General features: G+C 43.2%; 1 protein-coding gene across 4 annotated transcripts in view; it reads left to right on the top strand.

Annotated features, from left to right (window-relative positions):
- Positions 1-27,296, top strand: part of nos1apa (nitric oxide synthase 1 (neuronal) adaptor protein a) — a 452,585-nt gene that overhangs the window by 241,652 nt on the left and 183,637 nt on the right. For all 4 annotated transcript variants that reach the window (XM_072274209.1, XM_072274210.1, XM_072274212.1 and 1 more), the window contains one exon: positions 2,700-2,758. In XM_072274209.1, coding sequence (XP_072130310.1) covers positions 2,700-2,758 — 59 coding nt within the window. The remainder of the gene's footprint in view (positions 1-2,699; positions 2,759-27,296) is intronic.

The raw sequence follows: 27,296 nt of genomic DNA, 5'->3' as shown, positions 1-27,296 counted from the left end.
AGAAGATGGTGTAGACTGGAGGATTCCCAAACTTTTTTATGCCATAAATCAGTACTGTACCATTAAGCAAGAGGTTCTGTGGACCCCAGGTTAATTCCGTTGACAACTCCATTATGATGTGGCTTGCTGTCTTATCTGTAGCCTAGTTATCTGCCTCACCAAATTCTTGAACCTCTAAACTCCCTACACCCCACCTTTTTTGGGGAGTGTATTACAGATCTGTGTCACCTTATTTTGTGGGGGAAAGGTTTCTTGATTTAGATAGGTAGATAGATACTTTATTGATCCCAAAGGAAATTACACTGTCACAGTAGCATTACAAGTGCGCAGATATACAAATATTAGAAGAGAAGTAAGAAAGAATAAAACATAAGTTATCTCAAACAGTCTAACAGGAGGGGGCTATCACTTCCCCGGCTATAGAATCTAATGGTCAAGGGTAAGAATGACCTTAAATAGTGCTCTTTATGCAGTGCAGTTGTCTTAGTCTATTACTAAAAGTGCTCCTCTGTTCAGCCAAGGTAGCATGCAGAAGGTGAGAAACATTGTCCAGAATTGCCAGGATTTTCGTAGGGTCCTTTGTTCCACCACAGTCTCCTGTGTGTTCAGTTTGACTCCTGTAGCAGAGCCAGCCTTTCTAATCAGTTTATTGAGCCTGTTGGCATTACCCATGTTAATGCCATTGCCCCAGCACTCCACTGCATAGAAGATTGTACTTGAACATGTGAAGGAGAGGCCTGCATACTCCAAAGGACCTCAGTCTCCTCAGAAAGTAGCGGCAGCTCTGGCCCTTCTTGTACACAGCCTCTGCATTGCTGCTCCATTCAAGTCTGTCATCCAAGTGCACTCCCCAAGTACTTGTAGGTCCTCAACACATCCACATTCTCACCATCAATAGTAACAGGGAACAATACACGTTTAGTCTTCTTAAAGTCCATCACCATCTGTTTGTCTTACTGATGTTGAGCTGCAGATGATTCAGCTTGCACCGTTTGACAAAATCCTCCACCAGGGCCCTGTATTCATCCTTCCATTCTCCCTTTATACACCCAGCTATTGCTGAGTCATCTGAGAATTTCTGTAGATGACATGACTGAGTGTTGTATCGAAAGTTTTACTATAATCTGCGTTTTTCTCAAAGTTCTGAGGTACCCTCCGTTAGACCTGACCTTGTTATTGTTCACTCACCAGTGCCAATCTGTTGCAGAGTAACTGTGCACCTCTCTAACTAGAGTGGAGAGTTTTGCAGTGCTAGAAAAGGTCAAGTAAGTGTGGCAAGTTCAAGGTCACATCAAGTACAGAATAAAAAAGGGACCATATATCAGATTAAGATAAACAGTAAAAGAGGCAAGGGAAAAAACTCAAGAAGATTCTAATCAACAGTTAAAACCTGAAGAAATGAGATCTTATCCTTGAGACAGTTAATTTCAGTAGCAGCTCGGCTGAATAGCAATAATTAACACATCACGTAATTAAAAAGGCACTTGAAGTGACTTGATTTAACTTTCTTTGGGTAATTTACTTTCCAAGTACGGAAATAACAAGTTGCTTAGTGCATTTAAATGGTTGTGAGTAGGATGAACAGGCTTCAGTTATGACTTGCAATATTCGTCCACCTCTATTTGATGGCAAATTCTGTCAGCATATTCAATTGTTCATGAACAGCCACTGCAATGTAAGTCTCTTGCCTACCAACTCTGTTATCTCCTCTTCTATCCCACCATGTTGGTGTGATATTTAAACATCTCAGTCCGATCTATCTCCTGTCTCCAGTACCTGAGGGAATGCAAACCAGGTTAATATGACCCATCTTGATCTTATGGCTGCTGTTAGACACTTTAGTGTCCATTTACTTTCCTTTAGTGGTGGCCATATTTTTAAATTCAGTAATTCTGGTGCAAGACCTTGACCCATCTTGAGCCAAGGGCAGCAAGTGCCATTGCTACTCCACGTCTCATGTTCCATCCTGATCTGATGAGTTGCGTTGAGTTTGCATTTTCCCACCTGTCACTGTGTGATCGGCTCAGTAGGTGCAGAGAACAAAGGCCAGCGATCTTCATGGTCAAGGACGGAGGCCGACGGGCCCCAAGGATGAGGGTCGGTGAGTCCCAGGTTCAGAGGTCTGTGCAGGGCAGCTCCAGAGACCCGAGTTCTGTCTGTTCTGCTGAACATTGTGGGTGTGCTATGTTGGTGCCAGAGGTATGGCGACACTTGCGGGCTGCCCCCAGCACATCCTCAGATTGAGCTGATTTTACATGTGACTAATAATTCTAATCTAACCTAATCCGTGTATGTATCCCTTGGGTGCACTGGTTTCCTGTCACGTATCAAACCATGCTGGTTATTTGACATGTTCCTCTAATGTGCCGGTGTAGGTAAGAACAAAAGAGAAGTTGATGGGCAGTTGTAAGGGAGAATGAGTTGTAGGGGTGCAGGGAAAATAAGGAGAGGGAGAATGGGCCCTAATGTGTTTGCTCCCCAGGGGCTGGCATAGAACTAATGGGCCAAATGGTCTCATTTTTCACTTTTATAGGAGCAAGATTAAATAAAAATTCAGGATTTAGCACAGACATTGCTCAGGTTATTTGATACAATTCACGCTATTTCCCAGAGATCAATTAATAATTTATTTCTAGAGTGTTGTTTTTACCTTTTATTTTTAAACCAATTTTTAACTTTTATTTTCCTTTTCCCTTCAGAAAAAGGAATGGACCTGGGATGAGAGCAAGATGCTGATAATGCAGGATCCTATCTACAGGTGAGTGGAAGGCCACAGTGGGCAGAGGTGTTGTGAACATGAATGTCAGGCTAAAAAAGTCATAGAGACTCCACCTGTTCCCGGAAAGGTCAAAGTTCATGAGTGGCAAAGCAAGCACTCATATCGAAGGCAGTACACTGTTGTGTGATCAGACAATGGTTGGCATGTCACCACACCTACAATACCTCTGTCAAGCAGTAAGCACATGCAAGCAAATATCTGAAGTGCACACTCGTAGGATTGTCTGTTCAGTGACTCTGCAGCTCAATGAGTTTAGATTTATCAGATTAGTTCCCTTTAATGTGCTATGGTTGCCATGGAAATGCACAAAATGTTTCAGTGGGGCGCGTAAAAATGACAAACATTCCTAAGCGGTTGGATGTTGAGAAGAGTACCATTTAAAGAAAAATGTTATTGTGTATCAGAACTTGACTTTTCTGATGATATTAACATCTTCAGAAAACAAATCCTTCAAAGTCCTGAAAGCACGGACTGTAAGGTTTAGGTATGTTGGTGTGAGGTAGTTAAGCGTACCAAATAAGAAGCCTTTTGTCATCTCAGTTCCCTCTTGGTTTTTAAATTTCACCACAACTCTTCCATTCCACAACCCCACCATCAAGTCTTCTGAATCTCTTTTTTTGAGAGACCTATTTGTTACTAGTTTATCAGCAGTCACTGGGGCCTAGAGTTTTACTGGTGGCAAAGGGAGGATTGGAGCACAGGAAACTAGCAAGGAGTGTAGGTGTGCTTAATTATCTGATTTTTGGCTAATTAGTGAGCAGAAGCATGACTTTGTGAGAGGCTAAAGATCAGATTATGCATGTGTACCTACTCCAGCTTCCATGCTCCAATGTGCAGACCCACTTCGGATGGCAGTGGTCTCCCATGAAATCAGGTTGTCTTCAGCTGTGATCAGATTATGGATCAATGCAGTGCTGAACACAACCAAAAAAACCTCTTGGAAATGAGAAGGCAGTACAGGGAAGGTATCTGCTTGCATTGCTATGAATTGGTGTTGGGTAGTTACACATTACATCATCCTTACCATTCCTGGAGATTAAATTGTTTAGTCCCTGTCCTCTCCACAGTTTATGTGTGGTTAATTTAGTTCTTATTAGGCACAAGCTAAACAATACATGGAAAAACTCCAAGTAGTAATATCTTATCACTTCCAGCAGGAGTCCTAAAAAGCTTAAAGTGCAATGCATTATTTAAAAAAGTTATAACATAGCTGACCTGTTTTTGATGCTTAGATGTGGAAATTTTGCCCCAGATAGGTAAAGTTTCTAAATGGATTTTAGAGTCACTGCATGTGCTTGTGTAAACAAGGAACTCTTAGGCTCACTCTTAAGTCTAACATTCAAATTCAGTGAGCTATTTTTCCATTAGCAATGTAGGTTTAAAGGCAAAATCATTATTTGGTTTATTTGCAAAGCCATGAGCAGAACCCAGCATGGATGAAATCTATTATAATCTGCTAACCTTGGATTGCTTCACCTCTCAATTAAATTTGAATTTTATGGTGTTGTCATTAATGAGGGCATCTGAGTATATTTCCTGCTGTTTCTAGAATTCTTTGTTTGTATCTTAAAATACCATGGCCTTGCCTTCAAGAGGAAACTTGCATGTTTCTCTGAGAGGTGGGAAGAACATTTTCAAGCTAAAACCAATTTGCTTATTACATCACAAATCTGTTTGATCTTCAGTAACATGCCACGATCTAGCTGTGCTTTGAATTTTAAACCCTTAGCTTGTTTCAAAGCTGTACGTACTTACACCCATCTCCAGCTCTGTAATCTCCTCCATTAGCCCAACAAGATGTTTACCCTCATGGACATCCCAGTTTTCTTTGCTCTGCCAGATTTGGGTATGCTTTCAACGGTCTGGGCTTGGACTCAATAATTGCATACCGTACCTCTGCCAGTCTTAACCCACTGTGCCTCTGCAAGATACTCCTTAAAATCTAATTCTTTTGGCTAGGTTACCTACAATCTCCTTATGTCACATCAGAATTACAGTCAGTTTAATATCTTGGGCACATGTCGCGAAATGTGTTGTTGTGTAGCAGCAGTACGTTGCAAAACATAATAATAATAAACTATAAATGACAAAAAGTATATATTAAAAATTAAATTAAATAAGTAGTGTTATATAAAAAAGAGAGAGAAAAGAATAGTGAGGTGGTGTTCATGGGTTCACTGTCCATTCAGAAATTTGATGGCAGAGGGGAAGAAGTGGTTCCTGTTCGGGCTCCTGTACCTCCTTCTTGATGGTAGCAGTGAGAAGAGGGCATTCCCTGGATGATGAGATCCTTAATGATGGATGTCGTCTTTTTGAGGCATTGCCTTTTGAAGCTTTTCTCAGTGCTGGGGAGGATAGTGCCCATGATGGAGGTAGCAGAGTTCACAACTTCCTGCAGCTGTTTGCAATCCTGTGCAATGGCCCCGCCAAACCAGACAGTGATGTAACAGGTTAGATTGCTCTCCACGGTGCATCTGTAGAAATTTGCAAGAATCTTTAGTACATACCCCAGGTTTCCTCAAACTCCTAATGAAATCCTGCCGCTGTTGTGCCTTCTTTGTAATCGCATCAATATGTTGGGCCAAGGACAGATCTTCAGAGATGTTGACACCCAGGAATTTGAAAACGCTTACCCTTTCCACGTCTGATCCCTCGATAAGGACTGGTGTGTGTTCTCTCAACTTCCCCTTCCTGAAGTCCATACTTGGTCGCAGTCATGTTGAGTGCTAGGTTGTTGTTGCGACACCACACAACCAGCTGATCTGTCTTGCCGCTGTACACCTCCTTGTCACCATCTGAAATTCTGCCACCAATAGTTGTGTCGTTGGCAAATCTATAGGTTCCGTTTGAGCTTTGCCCAGCTACACAGCTGTGACTGTAGAGCAGTGGTCTAAACGCACATCGTTGAAGTGTGCCAGTGTTGATTGCCAAGGAGGGGGAGATGTTATCTCTGATCCGTACAGACTGTGCTCTCCTGGTGAGGATGCCAAGGATCCACTGGCAGAGGGAGGCATAGAGACCCAGGTTTTGCAGCTTGTTGATTGGAACTGAGGGTATGATTGTGTCAAACACTGAGCTGTAATCAATAAACAGCAGCCTGATGTAGGTATTACTATTGTCCAGCTGATCCAAGGCCGAGTGGAGAGCTGGTAAGATTGCATCTGCTGTAGACTTACTGTGTCAACAGGCAAATTGCAGTGGGTCCGGTTCCTCGCTTAGGCAGGAAATCATCAACCTCTCAAAGCACTTCATCATAGTAGATGTGAGTACCACTGCAAAAAGTCATTGAGGAAGCTCATCCTGCTCTTTTTGGGCACCGGTATGAGTGTTGCTCTTTTGAAGCAGGTGGAAACCTCCAACTGCAGTAGTGAGAGAACGAAGATGCCCTTGAACACTCCCTGACGCCTTGTGAAGGTTCACCCTCTTGAAAGATATTCTGACGTCATCTTCCGAGACAGAGATCACGGGGTCACAGGATGCTGCAGGGATTTGCACAGGCGTAGTTTCATTTTCCCTTTCAAAGCGTGCATAAAAGGTGTTGAGCTCATCTGGTAGTGAAGCATCAACACCATTCATGATGTTAGGTTTCTCTTTGTAGAAAGGAATGGCCTGCAAAGCCTGCCAGCGTTGACATGCATCTGATCCTGTCTCTATCCTCAATCACAGTTGCTTTTTTTGCTTTTAAAATAGCCTTCCGTAGGTCATACCCAGATTCTTGTATAGTTCTGGATCGCAGGTCTTAAATGCCACAGATCTAGCCTTCAGCAGACTACAAATCCCCTGGTTCATCGACGCCTTTTGTTTTGGGTATGTCTGGTATGTTGTGTAGTAATGTACAGTGAAGCATCTTCGGCTGTTACTGTGCTAAATACATCCTGTGAATGGAAGCTGCTATTGATGGATCTGAATGTGCCAGTATGGACTGGATAATCTAACCCCATCAGTTTTACAGTGTGTCAGTGTGGACATGGTGGAGGACTACAAATACCTGGGGATACGAATTGACAGTAAACTGGACTGGTCTATGAACACTGAGGCTGTCTACAAGAAGGGTCAGAGCCGTCTCTATTTCCTGAGGAGACTGAGGTCCTTTAACATCTGTCAGACGATGCTGAGGATGTTCTACGAGTCTGTGGTGGCCAGTGCTATCATGTTTGCTGTTGTGTGCTGGGGCAGCAGGCTGAGGGTAGCAGACACCAACAGAATCAACAAACTCATTCGTAAGGCCAGTGATGTTGTGGGGATGGAACTGGACTCTCTGACGGTGGTGGCTGAAAAGAGGATGCTGTCCAAATTGCATGCCATCTTGGACAATGTCTCCCATCCACCACATAATGTACTGGGTGGGCACAGGAGTACATTCAGCCAGAGACTCATTCCACTGAGATGCAGCACAGAGCGTCATAGGAAGTCATTCCTGCCTGTGGCCATCAAACTTTACAACTCCTCCCTTGGAGGGTCGGACACCCTGAGCCAATAGGCTGGTCCTGGACTGATTTCATAATTTACTGGCATAATTTACATATTACTATTTAATTATTTATGGTTTTATATGGCTATATTTATACTCTGTTCTTGGTTGGTGCAACTGTAACAAAACCAAATTTCCCCCGGGATCAGTAAAGTATGACTATGACTATGCTTATTTACAATGGAAGATAATGAAAGTTGAAAAGCATTGAATTGAATTAAATTTATTTAAATCTTACATCCATCCCACAACGTGAGGGAGTAAAAATCTTTACGATTTGACTCTGTCGCAATGTACACTTATGTGAAATTAAAAGTCTAATAGCTTGTAGAAAGAAACTGTCCCATAGCCTGTTGGTCCTGGCTTTAATGCTGTGGGTCCGTTTTCCAAACGGAAGCAGCTGAAACAGTTTATGTCTGGGGTGACTGGTGTCCCCAATGATCTTCCAGGCCTTCTTTCTGCACCTGCTGCTATAAATGTCTTTAATGGAGGGAAGTTCATGGGCACAGATGTGCTGGGCTGTCTGTACCACTGTCTGCAGTGCCCAGCGATTAAGGTTGGTGCAGTTCCCATACCAGGCAGTGATACAGCCAGTCAGTGTGCTCTCAATGTGCCCCTGTAGAAGGTCTTGAGGATTTGGCAGCCCATGCCAAACTTTTTCAGTCACCTGAGGTGGAAGAGAGGCTGTTGTGCTTTTTTTGCCACGAAGCCGGTGTGTACAGAGCAGTTGAGATTGTCAGTGATGTGTATACTGAGAAACTTGAAACTACTCACCCTCTCAACTGCAGACCCATTGATGTTGATTGGGGGCCGAACCTGTCTCCGTACCTCCTGTAATCCACAATCAGCTCTTTTGTCTTTTTTGGACATTGAGGGAGAGATTATTATCTTGGCACCACTGTGTCAGGGTGTCAACCTCTCCTCTGTAGGCTGTCTCATTACTGCTAGAAATAAGGCCAAGAGGGTGTCACTGCAATACTTATAATGATTACAGTTAATGAGTAGAAATTAATTGTATTTTAATTTGAAAACTTTACTGTACATTTTTCTAATAAAGCACCAAAAATGTTTTATCATTGGTCGCAGTGATAAAACATATCAGATAAATCAGATACCTGGTTTATAAAAATGCAACAGGAGATCGCTATATCCAGCTGCATTGCTTTGACTTGAGGGAGCAAACCTTCCTCACAGCCTCACACCATTTATTATTAAAATTAGCGGTTTTATTCTCTAGAGAACACTGCAGGTTCTCACGGTGTAGTAGTTGGCACATTACCCTGTACCTTCTGTTACTTGGGCAAACCATTTCTGTCTGACTCCAGCAAGATAAATCTCATTACAGCATTCTCTTGTGTCCAGATTCTCTCCTTGTATTGGTTAGGTTTTACTATTGTCAAGTATATCAAGAGCAGAGAAATTTGCAAGCCATTCATACTGATTATTTCAAAACATACAGTACTATGAAAAAGTCTTAGGCACATGTATATAGCTGGAGAGCCTAAGACCTTTGCACGGTCCTGTATTTGTCAATGTGGAGTGAGAGCAAGTTTGTAAATCTGGTAGAAGCAAAGGATGTTGTTTGGAGCACTGCAGGAGGGGTGTGGGACAGGTGGCAGAGATGGAGTGCCAGGGGCGGGGTTGGCGTGGGTGCAGACACACCCAGATCTGAAACACCAGGCAAGGTTATTTGATTCCAACAGTTGGTTTATTGTTCATTACAGGCTGCCTCTCTGATGCTTCTCACTCCCTTCCCCTTTTCCCAACCTTGATTCCCCCTCTCCCTGCCCCCTTCCCACTCTCAGTCCACAATGGAGACCCATTTCAGAATCAGGTTTATCATCACTCAGCTATGCTGCGAAATTTGTTTTTTTGCCGCAGCAGTACAATGTAATTCATAAAGTTTCTACTGTACTGTGCAAATTCTTAGGCACTTAGCTATCTATATACTGTATATGTGCCTAAGTCTTTTGCATGGTGCAATAAGTACTTAGGGTTATTGCAAAGAAATATATGCATGCAGCAGTTCTTTAGTCAGACTGACACTCTGAATCACACTCACAGTTCAGTGGAGGGAACTGTCCTGTTGCCTGACTCTGACCTTTCAGTCCCATGGACTTGGGCAAGGTTCACTCCCAGCAAGATTCAAAATTCAGATTTATTTGTCATGTAGTGAAATGTGTCATTTATGTCAACAGGCAACACACCTGAGGGTGTGCTAGGGGCAGCCTGCAAGGGTTGCCACACACTCTGGTGCCAACGTAGCATGGGCTCAATGCTTGGCAGAACAATACAGGAAAAATAAGAAGCAACAAACAACAACATCAAAAACAGGTCTTGTTCTTCTATCTCACCCACACACATATACAGACCTTTAGCCCTGGAAAGGTCTCCAGTCTCCAGTGGCCACAGACTCGGGCTTTATCCTCCCCAGTGGACTCACATAGACTCACAGACTCAGCCCTGGTGAACAGGCCTCAACTTTCAGACGGCCGATTTGACCCCTGAGTCTCGATGCTTTGTATCAACCCCAGGACACTCCAGTCACCGGATACTAGCCCTTAGACTTCAGAATCGCCAATGAGGGAATGCTGAATATTAGGCCTCGAAACCTGTTCTCACCGATTCAGGAACCAAGGGGTCAAAAGAACCTGTTCCCACTGCCCACACAGAACCCTAACCCCAGGACACTCCAGTCACCGGATACTAGCCCTTAGACTTCAGAATCGCCAATGAGGGAATGCTGAATATTAGGCCTTGAAACCTGTTCTCACCGATTCAGGAACCAAGGGGTCAAAAGAACCTGTTCCCACTGCCCACACAGAACTCCAACTCGGGAACCCACCAACAATGCAGTGACCTGGGGAGCCCTCGGACACCCTCTGCCCGTTCGACGTCTGGTCACGGATGTCCAACAATCGCGTCACTATCCTTCAAATGTGGAGACTTAGATTCCGGTCTGTCCTTTAATTCCCTCACACCCTTGTTCCTAAACCCTAACACCCCTCTCAATCCCCTAAACCACCCTGACAAAGCTAAAATAAAACAATTAAAAATTAAACAACTAAAAGTGAAACTGAAGCTGAGCTGCAGTTTGATGGAGGCTACAGATCAGTGCTGTTTTGGAACCAGCATAGGTCACTGACCAATAGCGCATAGAGTCTTACCCGTCAGGTCAAGGTGCAGTGTCTAACCTCAAAGAGGAGGCTGATGTACAGCCATCAGAATGAGTGACTGGATAATACACAAAGTTCATGTGATAAGGTTTGCACCAGCAGCTTTTGGTTTGAGTGCTGTGTTGCTCTCAGGCCGACACTGTGCTCTGTGAAGTGAGTGTATGCTGTCAGTCAGATCAGGACATTCATATACTGATGGTGCCATTCCAGGCGAAAAATCAGCTTCCTCTCCTGGCAGAACGTGCAGGATACATGTTGCTCCTGATTTTAAGATAATGCAGAGTCCCATGAAACACCATCTAATGTGCTCAGTGCCCTGCCAACTGTCCCATGTCAAATAGATCAATGCCACAGCCTGCGGCTGTACGAGTGAAATACCTACAGAGGCCTGGGAAACCATGAAGTCTAAACGTCTGGGTGGCAGAGTGGCACGACCGATTGAGTTGCTGCTTCACATGGGTTCAAGCCTGACCTCTGGTGCTGTCTGTGTGGAGGTTTCGTCCTGTGGCCGTATGGCTTCCTCCCACATCCTGAAGAAGTGCAGGCTGCTAGTTAGATGATATCTGTAAATTGCCCACAGTGCTTTGAATCAGGGGTGGGGAGGGGGGGTGTTGGAGGTAATGTGGGGAGGTGAAAATGGAATCATTGTGGGATTAGTGGGTAATGGTCAGTGTGGGCCTGGTGGTCCGAAGAGCCTCTTTCCAGGCTGTCTTTATCACTCCACAAGTTAGTTAGCCTGCTCATAGCTAGGAAGGTGCACTGGCTTGGGGCAACAGAGTACCCAACTATCTTCCCTTGCCTGGACACACACAATTTTCGTGTGTGCGTGTGTGTGTGTGTGTGTGTGTGTGTGTAAAAATCATCCTCGGTCACTAATCATTCCCCATTGATGCTTCCTTTCCATTGCAATATTGTTGGGTACTGAAGCAAGGATGTTATATTATTGCAGACCAAGGACAGCCTGTTTTATGGTGAAACAGAGAACAGAATAGGAGAATTCTGGTTATTTTTCAGACTTGTCTGTTGCTTTGCTGTCAGATGTGTGACTGAGAAGGTTGGTTTATTACTATCTCAGCTGTTAATCTAAGGAAATATCAGTTCCATTGTGAATAGATTGTTAGCTCCTCCTGTAGCTTCATTTAACGTGATTGCTGTTAATTTAGATGTCTGATTTACAATGCAGCTTCCAAGACAGAATGGGAGGAGGTCATCTGCTGAAAGCTGTACTTACTGGTGCTTGATTACATGAGGATGACCTTAGTTCACCAAGTGCTATTTGTCATTGGTTGTATCAGTAAAGTTGGGTGAGAGGTGGCGGTGTTTTGTCCTTCCTAGTCAGCATCACATCAATGCATCATGGTACGGTGGGGGGGGGGGGGGTATCGCTTTCAACCGATGGTACAGTACCATGTTATAGTTTTAAGATCCAAACTGGAAATGGCCAATTCTGCCTGGATGTACAATACTTTCTGTGGTGTGTGTATATTTATATACAAGGTATATAAAGAATCCTCCTGTATTAGTTTTTCATCCATATCACCTTTACTGTTGGTTCAGACTTTCCATTGCAACACCATTGTCAATGTTTACTGCACCGAAGTGTGGAGGTATGGACGATATATTATTGCAGACCAAGAGCGACCTGTTTCATAATGAAGTAAAAAACAGAGCAGGGTATATATTTCAAACTTAGGCACCATATCTGTATCTTTGTTGGCATATGTGTGACTCGGAAACCTTCTGGGCACAATTTTTCAAACGCTGTACGACACACATGAATCATTCTGGAAATTAGCACTTTAAAGTTAGACCATAATATTCCACTTGATCAAAAATGCTCTAAATCTTGTATTGCTAGGCTTGCTGCCCCTGACCCTCCTCACTTACCACCATTCAGGGCCCTAAACAGTCCTTGCACTTGAGCCAACACTTCACCTCGTATCTCGTGCTTGTAGTGCGGCCTCCTCCATGGGACACCCAATGCAGATGAGGGGATTGCTTTGTTGAGCACCTTTGCTTCGTCCGCCACAAAAGGCAGGTTCTCTCGGTAGCTACCCATTTCAGTTTGACTTTGTACTCCCATTCTGACATGTCTACAGCCACCTCTACTGCCGTGATGAGGCCACACTCAGGTTGAAGGAGCAACACATCATATTCCGTCTGGGTAGCCTCCAACCTGATGGCATAAACATTGTTTTTTTCCAACTTACGATAATTTTTTCTCCCTCACACTTTTTCTCTTTGTCCATTCCCTATTCTGCTTACCCTCTTACCCCTTCTTACCTGCCTCATACCTCTTTCTGGTTCCCCCCTTCATTCCCTTCCTTCCATGGTCCATTGTCCTCTCCTATCAGATTCTTTCTTCTCCAGCCCTTTATCTCTTCCACCTATCCCCTCCCAGCTTCTCATTTCCTTCCGATTCCCCCACCCAGCTCCCACCTACCTTACCCTTCGCTTAGTCCAACCTATCATCTGCTGGTTTGTTCTCCTTCCCCTTCCGTCACTTCCTTACCCTGCCTTCTGCTTCCTTGCTTTCTAGACTTCATGAAGGATCTCAACCTGAAATATCAACTGTTTATTCCCCGCCATAGATGTCACCTGACCTGCTGATCTCCTCCAGCATTTTGTGTGTGTTGTTCACGATTTTCAACACCTGCGGAATCTCCTGTGTTTATCCTTCGAACATTAATGTGTAGGTTGCTTTAAGCATCCCTTGTATTAGGCTGGAAGGGGAAGAGTTAATGTAAACTGTTTGGCTTTCTGAAACCAGGATTATGCACAAATGGTGCAACACATTTCACTGAGATTTGTGATTGAGTTGCGGACCTCTGGTTGATCGAAACACTGAGCTGTGCACCACATATTAATCTGCACTGTGTTAAAATAAAACACATTGGAATGGCCATTACCACCAGATCAATGCACGGTCTAGTAAGATCAAAGAACGTTGCTGGCCAGTACTCGGCAGCTTCTAATAAATTCTCTTAAGTCCCAGAACACGTTGGGAGCACAAACTGACATAACAGAAACACACAGAAGTATGAGGTCTGAGATGCAAAAGAAACATTGAATTTAGTTGGGGGAAAAATCTAACTGAAAGGTAGCAAATGTGCATTGCTAAATTGTTCAGGGAATGTTTCATGATTTTATTTTCCTTCACCATAGATAAAGCTGGCTGTTTTTGAGCCACGGTTGATAGGTTCTATGAATATATCACACTGGCAATGCCTATAGAGATCTGAGCCAAGTGAAGTGACCTTTCTCGTGGACAATAATGTTAACCTCAGCATTGTGTGCGTGGCCTTAATTGGTGTCTAGCAGGTCCAGAGACTTTCTAGCTGCGTGCTTTTGCTATGGTACTGATTAATCAGTCAAGAGCACCAAGTTATTACCATCATTAACAGTGCCAGTTCAATTCCAAACAAATTCTTCATTGCATATCTCTCTTCATTTCAAGGTGACTGTGGTAGTTGCTTGGATGTAGTGAATGTTCTGCACCGAAGTGGTCAGATATTTCATACAGCCCTATTTTGCATTGGGGATGAGTGATTGGAGAAGACATGGTTGCATAAATAGTACAGCCAATGTAGAGAACAGTCAGCTAGAAGTTCCATTCTAATGTTCATACTCCACACTCAGCTCTTCAACTTGTTGTTCCTTCATCATATTTTCCTCTCACTTTTTCTAATCTGGTGTTTTCTCAACTAGACGTAATGCTAAGTTTCACATTCTATCCACTCTCTTAGTAAACAAGTTTGCTCTGAATTCTTAATGATTTTCTCTGCTCTTGGTCTTGACTTGCCACGCAAATGAAGATACAGTATATGTCCTTTTTCCCATTCATTTCTAGATTATGGGCACACTAGCAAAGGCAGTGTTTATCTCCCATCCCTAGTGGCCCTTGAGAAGGTGGGGAGTTCTTGTCTTGAACCACTGCAGTCCCTTTCATGGGAATTCTAGCATTTAGACCCAGCAAGAATGAGGAAATTATGAGATAGTTCCATCAGGATGGAGTGTGACTTAGAAAGAAAACTGCAGACAGAATCCTTTCATAATTCCAAAGATGACAATTGAATAAGCAGAAAGCCTTTTCCAATCAAGTTTCAATTTGGCCTTTCCTTAGAGTTACAAAATTAAGAAAATGTATACTCTGGGGTTGCCTTTGGTTAGTGAGTGTTTCTGAAGAGCCTCCCTGGTGATTACATTTCATGATTAATTTCATTTACAGCTAGTTATGAGGACTGAAATTATTAGGTTTTTTTATTGTCGGTAAGAATTAATTATTTCTTTTTAAGTGCCAAGAGAATGATTCTTTTTAAATGTGGAAATAGCTTTGACTGGATATCGCACTGTTTCTATGCCATGCACTCAGTGCAACTGTAAGTAATGGAAGAGTGATCACACAGATCCTGTGCTCCAGGTCAAATACTGCATGGACGAGAACAGAGGCTTGGCCTGTGATGAAGCTGGTTGAGTCAAAGTCCCTTAGCAGCCTATTTTGATCCTGTGCATTGGAGCCTTAATACCTGGTGTGATGGAATCAGTCTGAATGCCCTCCACTGTACACCTGACAGATCTGTATGTAAGTTATGCAATTTTGTAATGCAGTGCAAAAGTCATGTGTGTGAAGCATGTATGCATTCACTGCACAGACATGTATATTAAGTTGTCAGTTCACTATAAAATGTCAGTTCTTGTTCCAAGTCTCTTGGCGTCCCTCCTGGAGATTATTATAGATCTATATTGCATATACTACAAGGCTGGCTTACAGGGCACCCCCCAGGTAATATTAACAATAAAAGACTAGTGAGAGACTTAATCCTCTGAAAGACCATTTCGGCCACCTGTGTGTGGAGCCATAGGAGATGGCCAAGATCTTTAATGTATGTTTCTCTTTGTTATTTATTGAAGTGAATATCATGGATTCCAAAGAAATTAGATTAGATTATGAGGACACGCAGTCCTCTTTTATTGTCATTTAGTAATGCATGCATTAAGAAATGATACAATGTTCCTCCAGAATGATATCACAGAAACACAAGACAAACCAAGACTGAAAAACTGGCAGAAACCCACATAATTATAACATATAGTTACAACACTGCAAAGCAATACCGTAATTTGATAAAGAATAGACCATGGGCACGGTAAAAAAAAGTCTCGAAGTCTCTTGAAAGTCCCATCATCTCACGCAGATGGTAGAAGGAAGAGAAACTCTGTTCCTGCCATGAGCTTCCAGCGCCGCAAACTTGCCGATGCAGCACCCTGGAAGCACCCGACCACAGCTGACTCTTGAGTCCATCCAGAAACTTCGAGCCTCCAACCAGCCCTCCGACACCGAGCACCGAGCACCATCTCTGCCACACACTTCGACCCCGGCCCCGGTAACAGACAATAGGCAAAGCCAAGGATTTGGGGCCTTCCTCTCCAGAGATTCTCGATCACACAGTAGCAGCGGCAGCGAAGTGGGCATTTCAGAAGTTTCTCCAGATGTTCCTCCGTGCTTCTCACGGCTGTCTCCATCAAATCAGGATTGTGCACGGAATCCTACTTCACGAATACAATAAATGAGGGTAATAAGAAGTGAAGTCTTGGATTATATGCATGTTACAAGAAAGGGGGTATTTGCAGCCTTGAAGCACATTAAGGTGGATGAATCCTTGGTACTGTAATACCATAAGACGTAGGAGCAGTATTAGGCCAGTCAGCCTTTTGAGTCTGCTGCACCATTTCATCATGCCTGATCTATTATCCCTCTCAACCCCATTCTTCTGACTTCTCCCCATAACCTTTGATGCCCTGACTAATCAAGAACCTAGCAACCTCCACATTAAATGTACCCAATGACTTGGTACCTAACCAGGTGCACCACCAGACCTTATGGAAGGCCAGGGAAGGAATCACTGAGACCTTCATAGTGATATTTGTTCCATTATTACCCATTGGCAAAGTTCCAGAAGACTGGAGGATGACAGGAGTTATTCCATTGTTCAAGAAGGGTAGCAAGGACGAGCCAGGGAACTACAGGTTACTCTATGGAATTACAGGGACAAGATCTACCATCAGTTTGGATAGTCCTGGTCTGATCAGAGATAGTCAGCATGCTTTATGCATGCGAGGTCATGTCTGATGAGCTTTTTGTAGTTCTGCCAAGAGATAATTTATGGGATAGATGAAGGCAGGGCAGCTGATGTTTATATCGACAAGGTCACGCATGACAGGTTGATGTGGAAGGTTAAGTTGCATGGTACTCAGGGAGCTAACAAGGTGGGTTAAGAATTAGTTCAATGACAGGAAGCAATATGTGACGGTTGAATGTCAATTCTCTGAAGACCTGTGCCCAAGGGGCCAGGGCTGGGACCTCCGTTATTCATTATGTATGTAAATGATTTGGATTTGACTATACATGGCACGATTTGTAAGTTTGCTGATGGTAATAGTGTATTTTTTGTCATAGAGTCATAGAACACTACAACACAGAAACCTCAGCCAATCTAGTCCACGCTGAACTATTAATCTGCCTAGTCCCATTGATCTGCAACCAGACCTTCACCCTCCATATCCCTGCCATCCATGTACCAATCTGAATTTCACTTCGATGTTGAAATCGACCATGGATCCACCACTTGAACCAGCAGCTCATTCTACACACTCACCACCTCTGAGTGAAGATGTTCCAACTCATGTTTCCCTCAAATATTTCACCTTTCACCCTTAACCCACGACATTTAGTTGTAGCCTCACCAAACCTCGGTGGAAAAAGACGAGAAAATCTGCGGATGCTGGAAATGCAAGCGACCCAAACGTAATGCCGGAGGAACTCAGCAAGTCAGGCGGCATCTATGGAAAAGAGTAAACTGATGAAGGGTCTCGGCTTGAAACATTGACTGTTTATTCTTTTTCAGAGACACTGCCTGACCTGCTGAGCTGCTCCAGCATCTTGTGTTTGTTGCTCAGTGGAAGAAGCTTGTTTGCATTTGCCGTATCTATACCCTCATCATTTTGTATACCCCTGTCAAGTCTCACCTCAATCTTCTGCATTCCAGGGAATAAAGTCGTAACCTAGTCAAACTTTCTCTATAACTGAGGTCCTCAAGTCTCTGTTCTCTATCAATCTTATTTATATCTTTACTGTAGGAAGGTAACCAAAACTGCTCACTATATTTCAAATTAGGCCTCACCAATGTCCTATACAACTTCAATATAACATCCCAACTCCTGTACTCAATACATTTTATTTATGAAGGCCAATATGCCAAAAGCTTTCTTTATAAGCCCATCTCTCTCCACCACTTTCAAGGAATTATTGATCTATATTCCCAGATCCCTCTGTTCTACTTTACACCTCAATGTCCAAACACTCACTTATATAAGACCTACCTTGGTTGGTCCTCCCAAAAGTGAAACACCTCAGGCTTGTCTGAATTAAATTCCATCTGTCATTTTTCAGCCCACTTTTCCAACTGGCCCAGATCCTGCTACAAGCTTTGATAATCTTCCTCACTGTCCATAAGATCCCCAATCTTGGTCATCCAGAAACTTGTTGGTCCAGTTTACCACACTATCATCCAGATTGTTAATATAGATGCATAACAACAACATACTCAGCACCATTTCCTGTGGCATACCACCAGTCACAGGACATTGTATACAGTTTTGGTCATCCTGTTATTAGGAAAGGTGGGCTGGGTGTACAAGATGTTGACAACGATACTGCCTGGATTAGAGGGCTTAAGTTATAGGGAGAGGTTGATCACACTAGACCTTTATTCCTTAGAATTCAGGAGAATGAGGGTGACCTCATCAAAAGTTATAAAATTCATGAGGGGTATGGATAAGGTGGACAGTTGTTGCCTTTTCCCCAGGATTGGGGCGTCCAAAACAAGAGGTCACAGATACAAGAGGGGAGAGATTTAAAAGAGACCTGAGGCGTAACTTCTTTACACAGAGGCTAATGGGCTGCAGACAAAGTGGTTGACGCAGGGACAATTTCAAGATTTAAGAGGCATTGATACTGCTATATAGAGAAAAGGTGTTTGGAGAGTTATACGTTGAAGATGGACAACTGAGACCAGCAGGGAGAATGGTGTGGTTGACATGGACTAGTTGGGCTAAAGGACCTGTTTCTATCCTATACTATGGACTAACACTTTGACTACCTACAGTGTGACTGCTTTTAATTCCCACTGCCAAGGTGTCTTCCCACCAGGTAGCAGAAGCTCAGGAAAGAGGGGCCTTGCAGCATTATTGCTACATTATGTTAACTCCCATGTGTTCAGTTAATACTATGAAAGTACAGGTTGAGTACACCTTATCCAAAATTCCAAAGCCAAAAATCTCAAAATCTGAAATTTTTGTTAGCATTGACATGATGTCATAAATGGAAAATTCCACAAGATACTGGGAAGGTTCCCAGGCAATGTGTGGGTTTCGGCACATCATGGACAGTTCTGAGAAGTGACCGCACATACTGTATGACATGAACAAGTCTACGATGCTGATTGATTTTATGCTTTACATAACGACATCAACCTTTTAAGTGTCACTGATGAAAATTTAACACCACAACAAGTCTACAAAGCTCATTGTTCTTATACCTTACATAAAGCCTTAAAAAAAGTAAAATACAGAAACAGTGCACTGTAACCTTTTAATCGAAACATCCATTGTAGGTGGAGACTGAGAGCCTGACATTGTTTGTTGTATTCAACAGCTCATTCAGGTATTCTCCCGATGCTGTTTTTGTTACTCTGCACACATTATATTTTCATTATATTAATGGTCTGTGATAATTTTTACTGTCAAGTGAATATGTGGGATGAACAAGTGTCAGACAAAGACTGCTTACCATAGCACATAAATTCAGAGTCTGAGATCATAGCGATCCCAAGCTATCTCATATATTCAAAAATCAGAAAAATCCAAAATCCAAAATCCAAATCACTTCCAGCCCGAAGCTTTTTGGATAAGGGCTGCCCAACCTGTACGAGGTTTTTAATGGCAAGTTCTCTGATTATTCTCCTTTTGAATAAATCTGCCCACTGCATTGGGGAATTAATCATTGCAGTTCCTAGCAGCACTAGCATTCCGTTCACATAAGCAAAGTGGCAGTCACATAAGGAAAAACTGATTTTCTGCTGTACAGAACCTTTTGATGACCTTAATTACCACGGCTGATCAAATTTGGTTTAGTTGGCTCAATGTATGACTAATGTGGAGTGATTCTTCTATGTTGGCCATCTTGTCTGAATGTTTTGCACGGAAAACCTAAAATAATAGCGGAAAATATAAACACGTGAAAGCCTACAGATGCTGGAAATCCAAAGCAACACTATTGAAATGAATAAACAGTCGATGTTTTGGACCAGGACCCTTCTGCCTGACCTGCTTTCCTCCAACATTTTGTGTGTAATAGCAGAAACTGCCAGAAGCACTCAGCAGATTAGGTGATGTCTGTGAGAAGAGAAGCAGGGTAATATTTTGGGTTGAAGGCCCTCCAATAAATGCTGGAGATACTTAGAGGTCTGACCTTTTGAATATCACTAACCTAAAATAATTCTGGGTTTACCTACCATATTAGGTATGTGCCTGCAATTGTAGTAGTGGAAAAGTGATTTGTTGATGTACATTTCAAAGCTATAATTGTAAACTCAAATTCAATACTGGAATTTATTAATGACATCACTGTTATTTTAGCTATTGCATTACAGACCATTTGTTTAATACTAGTGTAATTCATGTTCTGATCATAAATTATGCATATGATGATTTGTTTAGTATTTACTTAGTTATATAACAATAAGTGTTGATACCTAGGCATTAGTCATGTTACTATTGCTGTTGAGTGATGATACTGTCTTAACAAGCATTCATCTCCCTGATGAAGCCCAGTAGCAGGCAATTATTTAAATTAGATCAAATTTGCCTTCTCAAAACACTGCTCTCCTGGACTATTATCAGGATTACTTCAGGCTCTAATAGGTAACTAGATGTTTTTCTAAAGTTGCCTCTCCCAAGGACTTTCTCTGATGCTTCATAGAGCTGCAAAGTCTTATCTTTGTTTTTGCTTACAGTTCTCTCTTTCAATCCCCAATCTTGAGACAGAGAGGTGTGGTCTGAGACTTTACTTGGGGGATAGTTCACCTTCTTGTTTGTAAGAGGTTTTCTGTAATCTCGGGCTGAAAGGGAAAGTAATGTTAAAAAAATGCTATGTTATTTATTCTCCGTTAACTTGAATTTGTTGTCAAAATGTTTCTTTAGTTGGTGGATTACTAGTTACTGTTTATACATGCATATTTGAAGTCTGATTTATATATTCAAGGTGAAACAAAGCACAGTGTTTCAAAGTTTCAAAGTACATTTATTATCAAAGAATGTATAAATTATACAACCTTGAGATTTGTTTGTTTATGGGCAGTCGCAAAGCAAGGAACCCAAGGGAACCCAATTTTAAAAAATAAGACCATTCCAACAGTGCCCACTGAGAACGAGGGAAAAAAAACACGAATCAAATCATATAAATAATAGAAGCAACAGCAACAGCATTCTGAACTAAACAGAGTCCTTAAACCCAAATCCCTGGAGTAGGCCCAAAGCCTCGGTATTCAGTTCATCATATTAGCAGGGTAAATCGCTGCAAAGTGTGCAGACACGAAGCACAGCAGCCGGGGGCAGTCTTATAGCCTTAGCGTCATGAAGAGAGAAGCGGCCAGACTATCCAGGCTGGCGTTTAAGTAGTCCGAACTTCGCATTAGCTTCGAGTGCATAACACAGTGCATAGCTATCATTTGAACCTAGTAGCATTGTCCATTGGTTGGTTTAACTATCCTTTGCCAAAATTCCCTTTGTGATTCTATTGAAGAGTAAAATCTCTGTATTTCTAAGCTACACTTGTGACCACTCTCCCTTCACCCTCTCCCTCATTCTGCTGTTTTCCCTTCCACTCACCACCATTCATTCATCCACTTTACTTGTTTTACTTCTTTATAGCCCCTTCTGTTGCCCTCTTTGTTATCTCCCTCTTACCCTCTCTTTCAGAGGTAACATTCTTTCACAATTCTGCTCTGGTTTCCAAGGATGTGACCGTTGATCATGGTTTCCAAGGATGTGACCACTGACCGTACGCTCTAGCTGTTTTAGTTAACACTTCTGTGGAGGGTGTTTGCAGTAATGGCCAATTTGTTTAACAATAGCAGTAGACAGCAGATAATTAATTTAGACATTAATATCCACTTTGACTGCTTTGCATATAAAAGATTTCAAATTATGTTGAATATTTTTATGGTAAGGTTTGTTTGGTAATTTCTACATATTTCTTGACTATAGAGTGACAACCTGGTTGTGTGTATACAACCACGTTAACTTCAGAAGGTGTAAGGACAATGGCAGCAACTTGTTTAAGGCAGTGATAGCTAAAGTCCTGGGCTGCTCGTTACTTTTAGTGTCATATGGTGTAAGGAATGCCATTTGGGCCATCATTTCTAAGCTGGCCCTTTGAAAGACAGCTCAGTGAGACTGGCTGCCTGCTCTTTCCCTCTTCCTTGTCAATTTCTTCTGTTTCGTATGTACCCAATTCTCTTGTGGAAGTTACAGTTGAATCTGCTTCCACTATCTTATCAGGTGATGAGTTTTAGGTCAAAGCAACCAGTTGCATCGCTTTGATTCTAATCTTGTTATCATTACTTTAACTTTCTGTCTTGATCAACCCTCTTTCCAGTGGAAAGGGAACTAAGTTCAGTACTAGGACAGTAGATGAGAAGTCCCCCATTACAATTGTGACATTACATTTATTACATGCCCTTTCCAGCTCCCTTTGCAATCTCAACCCTACATCTAGACTACTATTTGGAGGCCTGTATATGATTCACATAATGTTTTTTTTTCACCCTCACATTTTCTTAACTCCACCCACAAAGATTCAACATTGTCCAACCCTATGTCACCTCTTTCTAAAGATGCAATTTCATCTCTTAACCACAGAGCCACACTACTGCCTCTGCCTTCCTTTCGATGCAATGTATATCCTTTGATATTAAGCTCCCAACTATGATCCTCTTTCATCCACGAGTCAGTGATGCCCACAACATCATTTCAACCAATCTTTAATTGCGCCACGAGTTCATCCACCATATTCCAAATACTACGTGCATTTAAATACAGCACCCTCAGTCCTGCATCCTTTGCCTTTTTGAATTTTGCCTCTGTGGTACAATTTAACTCTTGGCACTGTCTGCATTTGTACCCAATCATTGGCTTGTCCTTCCTTACATTCATGTTACACCCACCATCTACTTGTAAACCTGCTGGTTCATTCTCAGCTCTGTCATACTTGTTCCCATCCCCCTGCCATATTAGTTTAAACCAGTCCCAACATGTCTGGTAAACCTGCTTGCAAAGGTATTGGTCCCCCTCAGATTCAGGTGCAACACATCTCTTTTGTACTGGTCTCACCTGCCCCAGAAGAGGTCCCAATTGTCCAGAAATCTGAATCACTGCCCCCTACTCCAATTCTTCAGCCGTGCATTTATCTGACTCCTCAAGTGCATGGACGTCAGCGAGTTAGAACAGCAAGAAGAGTTTAAAAGGATGTAGCTTTATAGAGCAGGAGTCAGAGGACTGAGTGACAGAGTCAAGGGAGACAGAGTAGGAGGGCTTTGGCTCAACAGGGCTTTGGTGATAACAGGCCGAAGCGAGGTCAGTTACTTGTGAAGAATAGAAACAGGAAGTATGTCTGCGAGACTGGTGTTCTGTACTGAGTGTCAGATGTGGGAAGTCTGGGAGAATCGCAGCCTCCCAGACGGTCACAACTACGCTTGGTGCATTGAGCTCCAGCTCCTTAGGGACCAGCTTAGAGAACTGGAGATGCAACTCGATGACCTTCGTCTGGTCAGGGAGAGTGAGGAGGTGATAGAGAGGAGTTATAGGTAAGTAGTCACACCAGGGCCTTGGGAGACAGATAAGTGGATAACAGGAGAGGGAAGGGCAAGAGTCAGATACTAGAGAGTACCCCAGGGCTGTCCCCCTTAATAGGAAGGTTTGCTAAGGCTATTGGGGAGAGTTTAAACCAGAATTGCTGGGGAGTGGGAACCGAGCTGAAGAGACAGAGGAAGGGGCGGTTTGCTCACAAATAGAGAAAGCTTATAGACAGTGCAAGAGGGAGGGTAGGCAAGTGATAGAGAAGGATACGCTCAGACCGATGGTTTGAGATGTGTCAATTTTAATGCAAGGGGTATTATGAACAAAGTGGATGAGCTTAGAATGTTGATCAGTACTTGGAACTATGATATTGTGGCCATTACAAAGACTTGGATGGCTCAGGGGCAGGAATGGCTACTTAGAGTACCAGGCTATTGATATTTCAGAAAGTACAAGGAGGGAGGCGAAAGAGGTGGGGGCGTGGCCCTGCTGATCAGAGATAGTGTCACAGCTGCAGAAAAGGAGGAAGTCATGGAGGGATTGTCTACTGAGTCTTTGTGGGTGCAAGTTAGGAACAGGAAGGGGTCAAAATCTCTACTGGGTGTTTTTTATAGACCACGAGGAGCAGATAGGGAGACAGATTCTGGAAAGGTGTAATAATAACAGGGTTGTCGTGGTCAGAGATTTTAATTTCTCAAATATTGATTGGCATTTCCCTAGAGCAAGGGGTTAAGATGGGGTGGAGTTTGTTAGGTGTGTTCAGGAAGGTTTCTTGACGTAATATATAGATAAACCTACAAGAGGAGAGGCTGTACTTGATCTGGTGTTGGGAAATGAAGCTGGTAAGGTGTCAGATCTCTCAGTGGGAGAGCATTTTGGAGATAGTGATCACAATTCTATCTCCTTTACCTGTTCCTGTATTGGAGAGGGATAGGGATAGACGAGTTAGGAAAGTGTTTAAATGTAGTAAGGGGAAATATGAGGCTATCAGGCAGGAATTTGGAAGCGTAAATTAGGAACAGGTGTTTTCAGGGAAATGTACGACAGAAATGTGGCAAATGTTCAGGGGGTATTTGCGTGGCATTCTGCATTGGTATGTTCCAGTGAGACAGAGAAAGGATGGTAGGGTACAGGAACCATAGTGTGCAAAGGCCTTTGTAAATCTAGTCAAGAAGAAAAGAAAAGCTTTCGAAAGGTTCAAAAAACTAGGTACTAATAGAGATCTAGAAGATTATAAAACTAGCAGGAAGGAGCTTAAGGATAAAATTAGGAGAGACGGAAGGGGCCATGAGAAGGCCTTGGCAGATAGGATTAAGGAAAACCTCAAGGCATTCTACAAGTATCTGAAGAGCAAGAGGATAAGATGTGAGAGAATAGGACCAATCAAGTGCGACAGTGGAAAAATGTGTATGGAACCAGAGGAGATAGCAGAGGTACTTAACGAATACTTTGCTTCTGTATTCACTACAGAAAAGGACCTTGGTGATTGTAGGGATGACATACAGCGGACTAAAAAGTTTGAGCATATAGATATTAAGAAGGAGGATATGCTGGAGCTTTTGGAAAGGATCAAGTTGGATAAGTCACCGGGGCTGGACGAGATGTAGCCCTGGCTACTGTGGGAGGCGAGGGAGGAGATTACTGACCCTCTGTCAATGAGGATGGGAGAGGTTCCAGAGGATTGGAGGGTTGCAAATTTTGTTCCCTTATTCAAGAAGGGGAGTGGAGATAGCCCAGGAAATTATAGACCAGTGAGTCTTACTTCAGTGGTTGGTAAGATCCTGAGAGGCAGAATTTATGAACATTTGGAGGAGCATAACATGATTAGGAATAGTCAGTATAGCTTTGTCAAAGGCAGGTCATGCCTTACGAGCCTGATTGAATTTTTTGAGGATGTGACTAAACACATTGATGAAGGTAGAGCAGTAGATGTTGTGTATATGGATTGAGTTTAGGAGCCGAGAGGTAATATTTCAACTATATAGGACCCTGGTCAGACACCACTTGGAGTACTGTGCTCAGTTCTGGTCACCTCACTACAGGAAGGATGTGGAAACCATAGAAAGGGTGCAGAGGAGATTTACAAGGATGTTGCCTGGATTGGGGAGCCTGCCGTATGAGAATAGGTTGAGTGAACTCGGCCTTTTCTCCTTGGAGCGACGGAGGATGAGTGGTGAACTGATAGATGTGTGTAAGATGATGAGAGGCATTGATCGTGTGAATAGTCAGAGTCTTTTTCCCAGGGCTGAAATGGGTAACACGAGAGGGCACAGTTTTAAGGTGCCTGGAATTAGATACAGAGGAGATGTCAGGGGTAAGTTTTTTACGCAGAGAGTGGTGAGTGCGTGGAATGGGCTGCCGGCAACGGTGGTGGAGGCGGATATGATAGGGTCTTTTAAGAGTCTCCTGGATAGGTACATGGAGCTTAGAAAAATAGAGGGCTATGGGTAGCCCTAGTAATTTCTAAAGTAAGTACATGTTTGGCACAGCATTGTGGGCCAAAGGGCCTGTATGTTCTGTAGGTTTTCTATGTTTCTATTGCTATCCTCACTGTCATGGGGCACAGGCAGCAATCCTGAGTTTACTACCCTTGAGGTCCTGCTTCTCAACTTCCTTCCTAACTCCCTGTATTCTGTTTTCAGGACCTCCTCCCTTTTTCTACCTATGCCATTGGTACCAATATGTACCAGGACTTTTGGCTGCTCACCCTCCCTTTTCAGGATATTGTGGACGCGTTCAGAAACATCGTGGACCTTGGCACCTGTGGGGCAAACTAACATCTGTGTTTCTTTTTCACATCCACAGAATGGCCTTTCTGTCCCCTTAACTATAGCATTCCCTGTTACTGCTGCCTTCCTCTTTAGTTCCCTACCCTTCTGAGCCACAGTGCCAGACTCAGTGCCAGAGGCATGGCCGCTGTTGCTTCCCACCAGGTTGCCCCCCCCCCCCCCAACAGTACTTAAGATGGGGTACTTATTGTTGAGGGGGACAGCCATAGGGCTCCTCTCCACTATTTGATGTTCAATTTTTCCTCTCTTGACAGTCTCCCATTTATCTGTCTCCTGTAGCCTTGGGGGTGACTACCTCCCTGTAGCTCCTGTCTATCACTGCCTCACTTACTCTAACAAGCCGAAGGTCATTGAGCTGCAGCTTCAGTTCCCTACCATGGTCTCTAAGGAGCTGCATCTCGATACACCTGGTGCAGATGTGGTCGTCAGGGAGGCTGGAAGTCTCCTCAAAATCCCACATCTGACACCCAGAACAGAACACTGGCCCTGCAGACATACCCCCTATTCTTGCAAGAATTTAATAAGAAACAGAAATAAGGAAGCAACTTAACTACTTACCTCAACTCCGCCAGTTCTCACCAAAGCCTGCCGAGCCAAGGCTTTATCACTCTGACTCAAACCGCTCTGATGATGACTGTTCCGCTAGATGGTACCTCTCTTTTCGGGAGAGTGGGTTATTCAAGCTCCACTCCGGACCTGCGCGGGAACTCTTCTACTGTGTCTGTACCACTGTCTAATCAAATACTCCCACTGGAAACTGGCTGCATTTTCAACGTCTGCTCTGGACATGTGTGGGAACTTCACGAAAGACAGACTGATGCATGAGTTGGAGGGGACTCGGTGGTGCCCCATGTCCTTGTTGTCCTTGTCTTTCTTCATGGTAGATGTCACAGGTTTAGAGCTCTCAAAGTGGCCTGGGCAACGACTGGAATGTATCTCGTTGATGCCACGCTCTGCAGACACTGAGTGGTAGTGGTGGAGGAAATCAGAATCACGTCATAACCACTGACTTGTGTCATGAAATTTGTTGTCTTGTGGAAGCAGTACAGTGCAATATGTACAACGTACTATAAATTACAATACAAAGTATATTTTAAAAATTAAACAAGCAGTGCAAAGAGAGGGTAAAATAGTGAGGTGGTGTTCATGGGTTGGTTCATTGTTCT

Source organism: Mobula birostris, chromosome 12 (assembly GCF_030028105.1).
Source record: "Mobula birostris isolate sMobBir1 chromosome 12, sMobBir1.hap1, whole genome shotgun sequence".
Taxonomy (NCBI): Eukaryota; Metazoa; Chordata; class Chondrichthyes; order Myliobatiformes; family Myliobatidae; genus Mobula; species Mobula birostris.
The sequence above is the reverse complement of the archived record's forward strand: the minus strand, read 5'-3'. Positions and strand labels throughout refer to the sequence as shown.